Here is a 15,320-nt window from a genome sequence, read left to right on the forward strand (position 1 = left end):
GACGTGGGTTCGTGCCCCGGTCGGGGAGGATCCCAAGTGCCGTGGAGCGGCTGGGCCCATGAGCCATGGCCGCTGGGCCTGGGCGTCCGGAGCCTGTGCTCCGCAACGGGAGAGGCCACAGCAGTGAGAGGCCCGCGTACCACAAAAAAAGAGATATCCCTCATCATATGTTATCAGGGAAGTGTAAATTAAAACAATGAGATACTATTAAACACCTATTAGAATGGTCAAAATCCAGAACACTGACAACTCCAAATGCTGGTGAGGCTGTGGAGCAACGGGAACTCTCATTCATTGCTGGTAGGAATGCAAAATGGTACATCTACTTTGGAAAATGGTTTGGCAGTTTCTCACAAAAGTAAACATACTCTCACCATATGACCCAGCAATCATGCTCCTTGGTATTTACCCAAAGGAGCTGAAAACTTATGTCCACACAAAACTCTGCACACAAATGTTTACAGCAGCTTTATTCATAATTGCGAAAACCTAGATAGAAGCAACCAAGGTGTCCTTTAGTAGGTGAACAGATAAACTGCTGTACATACATACAACAGAATATTTTTCAGCAATAAAAAGAAATGAGTTTTCAAGCCATGAAAAGAACCGTAAATGTATACTACTAAGTGAAAGGAGTCAATCTGGAAAGGCTGCATATGGTACAATTCCAATTATATTACATTTTGGAAAAGACAAAACTATGGAGACAGAAAAAAGAACAATGGTTGCCAGGGCTTAGAGGGGAGGAAAGGATGAACAGACAGAGCACAGAGGATTTTCAGGGCAGTGAAAGTACCTGTATGATACTGTATTGATCGATATATGTCATTACCCGTTCTTCCCAAACCTACAGAATGTACACCACCAAGAGTGAACCCTAATGTAAACTATGGACTTAAGGTGAAAATACTGTGTCACTGTAGTTTCATCAATCTTAACAGATGCACCAATGCTGATGGGAGTGCTGATAAACGGGAGGCTATGCGTGTGCAGGGGCAGGAGGTAAATGGGGAATATCTGTGCCTTCCACTCAATTTTGCTGTGAACCTGTAACTGTTCTAAACACTAAAGTCTACTTAAAAAATTATGCTAGTGGTAAACTGAAAGTATGAATGTGAACTGATATTTATAAGCATGTATATACAGCCTCACATTTATATAATTACTAGTATATCACTAGAATGAACTAACATAACTAATTCTCAACAGAAACAATATGATATGCATCCCTACAGCCTAGACTTCTATCTCTCATACTACGCTCCACTAAAAAGAACTAGTAGTCTTATAGAGCAGGCGATTTCATCTCCTGAGGCACAGAGTATTAAAGATGGGCCTGAAAGATATTCTCGCCAACAAGCAATAGCTTTGAAACATTTTGAGATATTAAAAAGGATTAAGAAGCCAGCCAAAAAGGGGCTCCCACTAGCCACACAACGGCAACTTCAGCAGTTTAAAAAAAAAAAGGTTTAATTATAATTAGCTAAATCATAACCAATTATAATTAACTAAAACAAGTTTGCAAAGCCCTGATTATATAATGACTCTCAAAGAAAAGTGGAATTTCCCTCCTCAAGTAACGAGCACTTCATTCAAGTTGATTCTATTCATAAAGAAAAATGGACACAGAACTGGCAACAGTCACACTACCTCCAAAAGAGAGGATTCTTCTTACCATAAAAACTTGTGAGAATTCTTGCTACTTTCCCAATGACCACTTGTAGGATACTCATTCCCATCGCTTACCCTCACCCCACACACACACCGTAAAAGAGTACTCATTTTAATAAATACTCTTAAATTACTACAAATCGTTAAAGAAATGTGTCAAGGCACACAATTCACAGAGTAAGAGACCTTCCAGTAAATCCTGGGCCTGGAGACACGCAGAGATGTCAAAGTCTTGCAGTCAACTGGAATGTGCTTTTAAATTGATTAGAAATTTACGAAACTTTCTCCTCTTTGCTTGCAGGTTGGTAATTTTAACAATTGTTCTTTATCCTTTTCTTTACTATTCTCCTTGCCCTATGTGTCCGCTAAAGGAACTGGACAAAGGTCTTTCCAAGCACAAAGACAGAGCAAAGACTAACACAATTGGCTTTATTTAACTTTCATACGGAAGGACAGGACAAATATATATGTTTATATATATATATGGCATCAATACCTATCATATGCCTAGAAGTATTCTGGGCACCGGGAATACATCAATGAACGAGACAAATCTCTGACCTCATGCAGTTTATGTTTTAGTGTGAAAGGCACACAAACAAATATGTAATACAGTGTCACATCTGTCAAATACTAGGAGGAGAAGTAAAGCAGGAAAAGAAGATAGGGCAGGACAAGTGCTGCTGTTTGACAGGCTGGTCAGGAAAGGCCTCTCCAACAAGACAGCACTAGGTAGAAGTGTGACTGACGCACGGCAAAAAGTTCCATGAGTATCTGGGAGAAAGGCGTTCCAAGCAAAGAAGACAAAAGGTTCAAGTGCCGGAAAAAGGAATATGGCTGGAGCCCAGAGAGCAAGGGGAAGACGGGAGATGTGGTTGGACAGGTAGCCAAGGTCAGTAGAGCTTGAAGATCATATATGGACCTTAGGTTTTATTTAAAGTATCCCTGGAGGCCTTGAATAGTCTACAGAAGGGAAATAAAACACTCTTACTTTGGGTTTTAATTAAAAGCTCACTCCAGAAATACAGCTACACGTGGAACAACTCCTACAGAACACCTAGTGAACGCTGGCAGAAGACCCCAGACCTCCCAAAAGGCAAGAAACTCCCCACATACCTGGGTAGGGCAAAGCGGAGAGATTCCCGCACAGAGGATCGGTGCCGAGCGGCACTCACCAGCCCGAGAGGCTTGTCTGCTCGCCCGCCGGGGCGGGCGGCGCTGGAAGCTGAGGCTCGGGCTTCGGTCGGAGCGCAGGGAGAGGACTGGGGCTGGTGGCGAGAACTCAGCGTGAAGGGGGCTAATGTGCCACAGCTAGCCGGCAGGGAGTCCGGGAAAACTCTGGAGCTGCCGAAGAGGCAAGAGACTTTTTCTTCCCTCTTGGTTTCCTGGTGCGCGAGGAGAGGGGATTAAGAGCGCTGCTTAAAGGGGCTCCACAGACGGGCGCGAGTCGCGACTGAAAGCGCGGAGTCCAGTGACGGGTGTGGGACGCTGGGGCTGCTGCTGCTGCCGCCAAGAAGCCTGTGTGCGAGCGCAGGTCACTGCCCACACCGCCCTTCCGGGAGCCTGTGCAGCCCGCCACTGCTGGGGTCCCGGGATCCAGGGGCGGCTTCCCTGGGAGAACGCACGGCGCGCCTCGGGCTGGTGCAACGTCACGCCGACCTCTGCCGCTGCAGGCTCGCCCCGCACTCCGTGCCCCTCCCTCCCGCCCGGCCTGAGTGAGCCAGAGTCCCCGAAGAGGCTGCTCCTTTAACCCTGTCCTGTCTGAGCGAAGAACAGACGCCCTCCGGCGACCTACACGCAGAGGCGGGGCCAAATGCAAAGCTGAGGCCCAGGAGCTGTGAGAACAAAGAAGAGCAAAGGAAACCTCTCCCAGCAGCCTCAGAAGCAGTGGATTAAAGCTCCACAATCAACTTGATGTACCCTGCATCTGTGGAATACATGAATAGACAACAAATCATCCCAAATTGAGGAGCCAGGAGTCAGTGCTGTGCCTCTGAGGTGGGAGAGCCAACTTCAGGACACTGGTCCACAAGAGACCTCCCAGCTCCACATAATATCAAACGGCGAAAATCTTCCAGAGATCTCCATCTCAACACCAACACCCAGCTTCACTCAACGACCAGCAAGCTACAGTGCTGGACACCCTATGCCAAACAACTAGCAAGACAGGAACACAACGCCACGCATTAGCAGAGAGGTGGCCTAAAATCATAAAAAGTCCACAGACACCCCAAAAGACACCACCAGACGTGGACCTGCCCACCAAAAAGACAAGATCCAGCCTCATCCACCAGAACACAGGCACTAGTCCCCTCCACCAGGAAGCCTACACAACCCACTAAACCAACCTTAGCCACTGGGGACAGACACCAAAAACAACGGGAACTACGAACCTGCAGCCTGCAAAAAGGAGACCCCAAACACAGTAATATAAGCAAAATGAGAAGACAGAAAAACACACAGCAGGAGAAGGAGCAAGATAAAAACCCACCAGACCTAACAAATGAAGAGGTAATAGGCAGTCTACCTGAAAAAGAATTCAGAATAATGATGGTAAATATGATCCAAGATTCTATTTCCAAGATCCAAAATCTTGGAAATAGAATAGACAAAATGCAAGAAACAGTTAACAAGGACCTAGAAGAACTAAAGATGAATCAAGCATCGATTAAAAACACAATAAATGAAATAAAAAATACTCTAGATGGGATCAATAGCAGAATAACTGAGGGAGAAGAACGGATAAGTGAGGTGGAAGATAAAATAGTGGAAATAACTGCTGCAGAGCAAAATAAAGAAAAAAGAATGAAAAGAACAGAGGACAGTCTCAGAGACCTCTGGGACAACATTAAACGCACCAACATTCGAATTATAGGGGTTCCAGAAGAAGAAGAGAAGAAGAAAGGGACTGAGAAAATATTTGAAGAGATTATAGTTGAAAACTTCCCTAATATGGGAAAGGAAATAGTTAATCAAGTCCAGGAGGCACAGAGAGTCCCATACAGTATAAATCCAAGGAGAAATACGCCAAGACACATATTAATCAAACTGTCAAAAATTAAACACAAAGAAATCCTATTAAAAGCAGCAAGGCAAAAACAACAAATAACACACAAGGGAATCCCCATCAGGATAACAGCTGATCTCTCAGCAGAAACTCTACAAGCCAGAAGGGAGTGGCAGGACATAATTAAAGTGATGAAGGAGAAAAACCTGCAACCAAGATTACTCTACCCAGCAAGGATCTCATTCAGATTTGATGGAGAAATTAAAACCTTTACAGACAAGCAAAAGCTGAGAGAGTTCAGCACCACCAAACCAGCTTTACAACAAATGCTAAAGGAACTTCTCTAGGCAAGAAACACAACAGAAGGAAAAGACCTACAATAACGAACCCAAAACAATTAAGAAAATGGGAATAGGAACATACATATTGATAATGACCTTAAATGTAAATGGACTAAATGCTCCCACCAAAAGACACAGATTGGCTGAATGGATACAAAAACAAGACCCATATATATGCTGTCTACAAGAGACCCACTTCAGACCTAGAGACACATACAGACTGAAAGTAAGGGGATGGAAAAAGATATTCCATGCAAATGGAAACCAAAAGAAAGCTGGAGTAGCAATTCTCATATCAGACAAAATAGACTTTTAAAATAAAGACTACTAGAAGAGACAAAGAAGGACACTACATAATGATCAAGGGATCGATCCAAGAAGAAGATATAACAATTGTAAATATTTATGCACCCAACATAGGAGCACCTCAGTACATAAGGCAAATACTAACAGCCATAAAAGGAGAAATCGACAGTAACACAATCATAGTAGGGGACTTTAACACCCCACTTTCACCAATGGACACATCATCCAAAATGAAAATAAATAAGGAAACACAAGCTTTAAATGATACATTAAACAAGATGGACTTAATTGATATTTATAGGACATTCCATCCAAAAACAACAGAATACACATTTTTCTCAAGTGCTCATGGAACATTCTCCAGGATAGATCATATCTTGGGTCACAAATCAAGCCTTGGTAAATTTAAGAAAATTGAAATTGTATCAAGTATCTTTTCCGACCACAATGCTATGAGACTAGATATCAATTACAGGAAAAGAGCTGTAAAAAATACAAACACATGGAAGCTAAACAATACACTACTTAATAACGAAGTGATCACTGAAGAAATCAAAGAGGAAATTTAAAAATACCTAGAAACCAATGACAATGGTGACACGACGACCCAAAACCTATGAGATGCAGCAAAAGCAGTTCTAAGAGGGAAGTTTATAGCAATACAATCCCACCTTAAGAAACAGGAAACATCTCGAATAAACAACCTAACCTTGCACCTAAGGCAATTAGAGAAAGAAGAACAAAAACATCCCAAAGTTAGCAGAAGGAAAGAAATCATAAAAATCAGATCAGAAATAAATGAAAAAGAAATGAAGGAAACGATAGCAAAGATCAATAAAACTAAAAGCTGGTTCTTTGAGAAGATAAACAAAATTGATAAACCATTAGCCAGACTCATCAAGAAAAAAAGGGAGAAGACTCAAATCAATAGAATTAGAAATGCAAAAGGAGAAGTAACAACTGACACTGCAGAAATACAAAAGATCATGAGAGATTACTACAAGCAACACTATGCCAATAAAATGGACAACCTGGAAGAAATGGACAAATTCTTAGAAACGCACAACCTGCCAAGACTGAATCAGGAAGAAATAGAAAATATGAACAGACCAATCACAAGCACTGAAATGGAAACTGTGATAAAAAATCTTCCAACAAACAAAAGCCCAGGACCAGATGGCTTCACAGGCGAATTCTATCAAGCATTTAAAGAAGAGCTAACACCTATCCTTCTCAAACTCTTCCAAAATATAGCAGAGGGAGGAACACTCCCAAACTCATTCTACGAGGCCACCATCACCTTGATACCAAAACCAGACAAGGATGTCACAAAGAAAGAAAACTACAGGCCAATATCACTGATGAACATAGATGCAAAAATCCTCAACAAAATACTAGCAAACAGAATCCAACAGCACATTGAAAGGATCATACACCATGATCAAGTGGGGTTTATTCCAGGAATGCAAGGATTCTTCAATATATGCGAATCAATCAATGTGATACACCATATTAACAAATTGAAGGAGAAAAACCATATGATCATCTCAATAGATGCAGAGAAAGCTTTCGACAAAATTCAACACCCATTTATGATAAAAACCCTGCAGAAAGTAGGCACAGAGGGAACTTTCCTCAACATAATAAAGGCCATATATGACAAACCCACAGCCAGCATGGTCCTCAATGGTGAAAAACTGAAACTATTTCCACTAAGATCAGGAACAAGACAAGGTTGCCCACTCTCACCACTCTTATTCAACATAGTTTTGGAAGTTTTAGCCACAGCAATCAGAGAAGAAAAGGAAATAAAAGGAATCCAAATTGGAAAAGAAGAAGTAAAGCTGTCACTGTTTGCAGATGACATGATACTATACATAGAGAATCCTAAAGATGCTACCAGAAAACTACTACAGCTAATCAATGAATTTGGTAAAGTAGCAGGATACAAAATTAATGCACAGAAATCTCTGGCATTCCTATATACCAATGATGAAAAATCTGAAAGTGAAATCAAGGAAACACTCCCATTTACCATTGCAACAAAAAGAATAAAATATCTAGGAATAAACCTACCTAAGGAGACAAAAGACCTGTATGCAGAAAATTATAAGACACTGATGAAAGAAATTAACAATGATACAAATAGATGGAGAGATGTACCATGTTCTTAGATTGGAAGAATCAACATTGTGAAAATGACTCTACTACCCAAAGCAATCTACAGATTCAATGCAATCCCTATCAAACTACCACTGGCATTTTTCACAGAACTAGAACAAAAAATTTCACAATTTGTATGGAAACACAAAAGAGCCCGAATAGCCAAAGCAATCTTGAGAATGAAAAACGGAGCTGGAGGAATCAGGCTCCCTGACTTCAGACTATACTACAAAGCTACAGTAATCAAGACAGTATGGTACTGGCACAAAAACAGAAAGATAGATCAATGGAACAGGATAGAAAGCCCAGAGATAAACCCACGCACATATGGTCAACTTATCTTTGATAAAGGAGGCAGGAATGTACAGTGGAGAAAGGACAGTCTCTTCAATAAGTGGTGCTGGGAAAACTGGATAGGGACACGTAAAAGTATGAGATTAGGGCCTCCCTGGTGGCGCAGTGGTTGAGAGTCCGCCTGCCGATGCAGGGGATAAGGGTTCGTGCCCCGGTCTGGGAGGATCCCATATGCCGCGGAGCGGCTGGGCCCGTGAGCCATGGCCGCTGGGCCTGCGCATCCGGAGCCTGTGCTCCGCAACGGGAGAGGCCACAACAGTGAGAGGCCCGCATACCGCAAAAAGAAAAAAAAAAAAAAAGTATGAGATTAGATCACTCCCTAACACCATACACAAAAATAAGCTCAAAATGGATTAAAGACCTAAATGTAAGGCCAGACACTATCAAACTCTTAGAGGAAAACATAGGCAGAACATGCTATGACATAAATCACAGCAAGATCCTTTTTGACCCACCTCCTAGAGAAATGGAAATAAAGACAAAAATAAACACATGGGACCTAATGAAACTGAAAAGCTTTTGCACAGCAAAGGAAACCATAAACAAGACCAAAAGACAACCCTCAGAATGGGAGAAAATATTTGCAAATGAAGCAACTGACAAAGGATTAATCTCCAAAATTTATTAGCAGCTCATGCAGCTCAATAACAAAAAAAACAAACAACCCAATCCAAAAATGGGCCGAAGACCTAAATAGACATTTCTCCAAAGAAGATATACAGACTGCCAACAAACACATGAAAGGATGCTCAACATCTTTACTCATTAGAGAAATGTAAATCAAAACTACAATGAGATATCATCTCACACCAGTCAGAATGGCCATCATCAAAAAATCTAGAAACAATAAATGCTGGAGAGGGTGTGGAAAAAAGGGAACACTCTTGCACTGCTGGTGGGAATGTGAATTGGTACAGCCGCTATGGAGAACGGTATGGAGGTTCCTTAAAAAACTACAAATAGAACTACCATATGACCCAGCAATCCCACTACTGGGCATATACCCTGAGAAAACCATAATTCAAAAAGAGACATGTACCAAAATGTTCATAGCAGCCCTATTTACAATAGCCCGGAGATGGAAACAACCTAAGTGTCCATCATCGGATGAATGGGTAAAGAAGATGTGGCACATATATACAATGGAATATTACTCAGCCATAAAAAGAAACGAAATTGAGCTATTTGTAATGAGGTGGATGGACCTAGAGTCTGTCATACAGAGTGAAGTAAGTCAGAAAGAGAAAGACAAATACTGTATGCTGACACATATATATGGAATTTAAGGAAAAAAATGTCATGAAGAACATAGTGGTAAGACAGGAATAAAGACACAGACCTACTAGAGAATGGACTTGAGGATATGGGGAGGGGGAAGGGTAAGCTGTGACAAAGCAAAAGAGCGGCATGGACATATATACACTACCAAACATAAGGTAGATAGCTAGTGGGAAGCAGCCACATAGCACAGGGAGATCAGCTCGGGGCTTTGTGACCACCTGGAGGGGTGGGATAGGGAGGGTGGGAGGGAGATGCAAAAGGGAGGGGATATGGGAACATATGTATATGTATAACTGATTAAATTTGTTATAAAGCAAAAAAAATAAAAAAATAAAAAAATAAAAGCTCACTCCACTACTACATGAAGAACAAAACGACTGGAGTGAGAGTAAAGGCAGCGAGACCAGCCGGGAAGCTCCTGCAGCGGCGCACACGAGCAGGGGTGGTGACTAGCTCTGGAGTGACAGCAGAGGAGGGGACGAGAGGTGACTGAAACCAGGCGGGATTATCAAGGTAAAGCCCAAAGCATTGTCCAACAGGCTCCATGTTTCGAGCCTGAACAATACACGATGTCATTTACTGAGGTGGGAACACTGGACATACAGAAGGTTTCGGGGCAACAGTAACCAGGTCCACAGAAGACACATTAAGTTTGAGACCCTCTTAAGACATCTAAGAGGAGATGTTAAGAAGTAAGCTGAAGACACTGGTTGTGTTCAAAGCAAGGAAAGAGCTGGTAATATAATTTTTAGAGTTACCAGCACATAGATAATATTTAAAGCAACAGAACTAAATGAGACCACCTAATCTGTGAGATGAGCAAAAGAGACCAGTGAGATAGGAAAAAGCAAGGGAATGTGGCATCCTGAAGCCAAATTAAAACAAAAAGATTTCCTCCTGAAAGTGGTTGGCTGTGTGAAAATGACACTGCATACCTAAGGAGGCCAGAGACTCAACAGTGGTGCTGGCAACGCGAAACCAAAACCAGCTCTGCGACAGCACGAGGAAGACAGCCTGAGTGGAGCAGGTTCATGAAAAAATGGTCAAAAATAAGTAAGAACCATAAGTATAGACAACTATTTCAAGGGCTTCTGCTATAAAGATGAGCAAAGATGCAATACGGTGGCTAAAAGGGGTAGCTGACCACAAGAAGTTACTTATGTTTAAGAAGGGTGATACTGGGCCTCCCTGGTGGCGCAGTGGTTGGGAGTCCGCCTGCCGATGCAGGGGATACGGGTTCGTGCCCCGGTCTGGGAGGATCCCATATGCCGCGGAGCGGCTGGGCCCGTGAGCCATGGCCGCTGGGCCTGCGCGTCCGGAGCCTGTGCTCCGCAACGGGGGAGGCCACAACAGTGAGAGGCCCGCACACCGCAAAAAAAAAAAAAAAAAAAAAAAAGAAGGGTGATACTGCAACAAAGGCTAATACTAATGGAAATGATTCACTGAGAGGAAATTCTTGATACCAGAAACCAAGGAAAACTGAAGGCGCAAACGGGACAGAAACCGGGACGCAGGTAGAAGAGTTGGCTGTAGATGACCCCAGAGACTTTTCATCCCACTTTAGGTTAGGAAGGTATAATAAAATAGATGGACAGAGATGCAAGCAGGAAAGAAGATTTGATTGCAGATGAATGTGGAATTTCTTTCCTGATTGCTTCTATTTATTTTTTCATTGAAATAAGCAAGATCATCAACTGAAAAATGAAAAATGAGGTGTCAGAAGTTTGAAGGGAGAAGAAAAGGTGGTGAAAGAATTATCCCTGATAATGGGAGAGGGAATTCTAAGTAGACTGTAATGAGTGAAGGATAGCAATCATGACCCACTTGAGATTTGAGGTCATAAATTTAAAATGCCACCAGTCAGCAAGTTCACGGTTTTCTCCAGCCATTTTTGCTGCTAAAATGCAGTCTGAGTTTTGTTACGAAAGCAAAATAGTGGGAGGATGGCAAAGGAGTTTAGGGTGCATAACAGAACAACTACAATAATGGATCACAGAATCTGAACTAGAAAAGGAGGCTGACAAACCCCATCAGTAAGATCACTGAGTTGGAGAATTCAGTGTGTCTGAAGAATCACTGTGGTGTGGATATAAGGAAAAAGTGAGCTAGTAAAAGAAGAGGTATAGTAAGGACAGTTGAAACTGAGATTTTGGAAGTGAAACAGCAAGTGTCCTAGTAAGTGATACAGTGATAAAGGCTAAAGTTTGGCCATAAGAATGAGTGACTGAGGTGGGCTGGAGAAGAGGATTTTGAGGAAATCAAGGAGCTACCAGGTCTGGGCGTTGAGAAGATTATTAAAATTGACAATGGGAAAAGGAGAGGAAAATGCAAAGGGACGTGCTAAATCTTCAGAGCTAAGACAGAGTACTCAGGGAGACTTCTGGCAAGTGCAACCAAACGGGACCTGTGGACAGTCTTAGAGCACTGGCTTAAAGGGACTTGCAAGTAATCATAACCTCGCAAATGTCACTTAAAATTACAAAAAACTTTTCACAAGAAACTAACGGTACAAAGTACAGAAAAAATTTAAATTAAGGGGAAAATCTATGAAAAATAACTAGTGGAGAACTTACATAAATCCAAGTTTAAAGTAATGTGGTAAAGAGGGGCTTCCCTGGTGGCGCAGTGGTTGAGAGTCCGCCTGCCGATGCAGGGGATACGGGTTCGTGCCCCGGTCCGGGAAGATCCCACATGCCACGGAGCGGCCGGGTCCGTGGGCCATGGCCGCTGAGCCTGCGCTTCCTGAGCCTGTGCTCCGCAATGGGAGAGGCCACAGCAGTGAGAGGCCCGCGTACCGCAAAAAAAAAAAAAAAAAAAGTAATGTGGTAAAGAGGGGCTTCCCTGGTGGCACAGTGGTTAAGAATCTGCCTGCCAGTGCAGGGGACCCAAGCTTGAGCCCTGGTCCGAGAAGATCCCACATGCAGCGGAACAACTAAGCCCGTGCACCACAACAACTGAGCCTGCGCTCTAGAGTCCACGAGCCACAACTACTGAAGCCCGCACACCTAGAGCCCGGGCTCGGCCACAAGAGAAGCCACCGCGATGAGAAGCCCACGCACCGCAATGAACAGTAGCCCCTGCTCGCCGAAACTAGAGAAAGCCTGCACGCAGCAACAAAGACCCAACGCAGCCCAAAAAAAAACATAAATAAAATAAATAAATTTATAAAAATAAATAAATAATGTGGTAATGAATGTACACCAAAGGGTAAAATGTAGAATTCTGAACTTCCAAGCTTCTCTCCTGTCACTCTACTTAACTAGACTCTATGGGAAAAAGGAATGAGAACTGCAGAACTTTTGAAGGCTTCTCCAAGAATTACAAGGATATAATAGCAACACATTTGACAACCAAAAGTACCTCATGGAAAATTATATTATAAAAGATACGGCAATTTCTAATTTTCTCTAAAAACTGTATGACATTCTGTAAGCATCAAGGTGGTGACATTCAACATCAGAGAAAAAGCCTATCAACTATGTCTAAACAACAACTGTAAAAATACTGACAATGACAGACCATCTCGCATAGATATCCTGTGAACACAGTATGAAACCTAGTCCCGCTGACAGGTCATTAAATCACTAACTTGGTATAAACTTTGGAAACCACTTTGGGCAACCTATTCTACTTTCCTTTTGCAGATGCAAAACACACATTAGCTTATTTAAGGCACCTAGAAGTCCAGTAGACTAGGAAGTATTTGGTCTGGTCTTACCCAGCATTTCACAGTATTATTTGCTAATGGAACATATTTTTTCCTCACATATATACTAACACAATAAACAAACACTAGATGGTTCATAAGCCAGAAATCTCCCATGAGATATCATACGAATGGCCTGGAATTACTGTTTACTCCAGTTTTAATTTTGCTTTAATAAAATATTTCTCTACAGAGATTAAAGGATTTCTACTAAATCAGAGCTTTAGGGGAAAAAAGGGAGAAAACTCAGTTTTTTCACTTTGTCATTACTTATTAAACTACTCTAGCACATGGAAGTTTTAGAACTCGGTGTATAGACGACTGCTAACTGTACAAATTATTCTGTACATTCTTAAATTTTTAAATTAAGTTTTGAAACCTGTTTCCACAGTATTTTCTGTTTCTGTTGTCTCCAGCCCATCCATGCTGTCCTCATCTTCCACTGTACTTTTTCCTCTACTTCGAGGCCTATGGACAAAGAAATAAACATATAATTAAATGTTACACATTAAATCTTAGAATTATACTCAAAATAAAGCACAAGTTGAAGGTACACAAAATAATTTAGGCAATTTTTCCTTTCCTTTACCACATCAAATAGTAAATATCACACTTTACAGTCATTTTTCCCACATATTCAGCCCTTCCTTATACCTAAATGTGGGGACAGGCCCATATTAATATGTTTGTATCATCATAACTCACTTCTGTAAGTATTCTCCAGGCTAGGTTTTCCCCTCTTTTACCAGACCTTGAGATCACTCCCTCTGTCTACAGTAGAGGTTTTTTTGTGTTTTTTTTTTTTGCGGTACATGGGCCTCTCACTGCTGTGGCCTCTCCTGTTGTGGAGCACAGGCTCCGGACGCGCAGGCCCAGCGGCCATGGCTCACGGGCCTAGCCACTCCGCGGCATGTGGGATCTTCCCAGACCAGGGCATGAACCCGTGTCCCCTGCATCGGCAGGCGGACTCTCAACCACTGCGCCACCAGGGAAGCCCTACAGTAGTGGTTTTTAACTACTTAGTGGGTTCAAAGTTCACACACCAGGTTACACCTCTAGATCTACTGAAATTGAGGAGTGATGTCCAGACGTCTGCATTTTTAAGACACCTATCCATTAAGGAGAAAGTGAGGCACACTCCTGCAAACCACCCCCCAAAAAACAAAAAAATCTAACTATTAAGCATGATATAATCACACTTGCCTTACAAGTGTGATGCATTTTAATTTATAAACACTTCAGTAAAGTAAAATAAACATAAGAATCATGGTAAGATCAGTTCGGTGTTTTGTGACCACCCATAGGGGTGGGATAGGGAGGGAGGGGATATGGTTAGATATGTATACATATAGCTGATTCACTTTGTTATACAGCAGAAACTAACACAACATTGTAAAGCAATTATACTTCAATAAAGATGTTTAAAAAAAAGAATCATGGTAAAGTACAATTCTCTTACCCAATGCAATTAACTAAAAAGACCTTTAAAGTTTCTGAGGTCTCATAAAGGATAGAAGTGAGTCAAAAAAAGTTTTTAAACACATAAAAGAAAAAAGAAAAAAAAGACATTACATATTAAAAAAACCTGAGAAATTGACAAAGCAGTATTCAGATAATTTCAGAGCTTTAAATTATTTCATTACTTAAAAAGAAAAAGTACAAACGAACACAGTATTTATTTGAAAAATACTTAAAGAGTTGAAAACAATAAGGAATAGAGAAAAATAATATGAACAGGTAAAGCAAAAAAGACTTTTAAACAACAGGAAACCTATTTAAATCTTTTTTTAAAATTTTATGTATTTATTTATTTTTGGCTGTGTTGGGTCTTTGTTGCTGCGTGCAGGCTTTCTCTAGTTGTGGTGAGCAGAGGCTACTCTTCATTGTGATGCACAGGCTTCTCACTGCGGTGGCTTCTCTTGTTGTGGAACACGGGCTCTAGTCGCGCGGGCTTCAGTAGTTGTGGCTCGTGGGCTCTAGAGCACAGGCTCAGTAGCTGTGGCGCACGGGCTTAGTTGTTCCGCGGCATGTGGGATCTTCCCGGACCAGGGCTTGAACCCGTGTCCCCTGCATTGTCAGGTGGATTCTTAACCACTGCGCCACCAGGGAAGGCCTAAATCTTATTTTTAAAAGGATATTAATCCATCAAAACCAATAAAGGAGATATAAAATTTTTTTAAGTTAAAGCAATCAAGGTCCAAATAGTTTTATAAGTGCAATACTACACACTGTCAAAAAGTCATCCTCATCCCACAGAAAAAAATTAAAAGGAAATAACCAAAGCAAAATCCTAACATATCCAAAAAACTATGGATGAAAACAAATACCAATAAATATAATGAGAATGCAAGTATAATTTAATATTAGAAATTTGCCAATATAACACACCAAGTCAAGCAGCCAAAACAGCATCATTCATGAGGGGAAGGGAGAAAGTAGGCAGAACAAATAAGAGATGACAAAAACTTGATGGGAAAGGGTGATCGGGGCT

General features: G+C 41.7%; 1 protein-coding gene across 15 annotated transcripts in view; it reads right to left on the reverse strand.

Annotated features, from left to right (window-relative positions):
- The window catches only part of KMT2C (lysine methyltransferase 2C), a 292,172-nt gene that overhangs the window by 200,807 nt on the left and 76,045 nt on the right, over positions 1–15,320 (reverse strand). For all 15 annotated transcript variants that reach the window (XR_014294958.1, XM_082632089.1, XM_082632088.1 and 12 more), the window contains exon 2: positions 13,209–13,297. Coding sequence is in view for 14 of the 15 variants with exons in the window: in XM_082632089.1 (XP_082488215.1) it covers positions 13,209–13,297 (89 nt within the window). In the remaining variant the exon portion in view is untranslated. The remainder of the gene's footprint in view (positions 1–13,208; positions 13,298–15,320) is intronic.

Source organism: Mesoplodon mirus (assembly GCF_964341445.2).
Source record: "Mesoplodon mirus genome assembly, chromosome: 9".
Lineage (NCBI taxonomy): Eukaryota > Metazoa > Chordata > Mammalia > Artiodactyla > Ziphiidae > Mesoplodon > Mesoplodon mirus.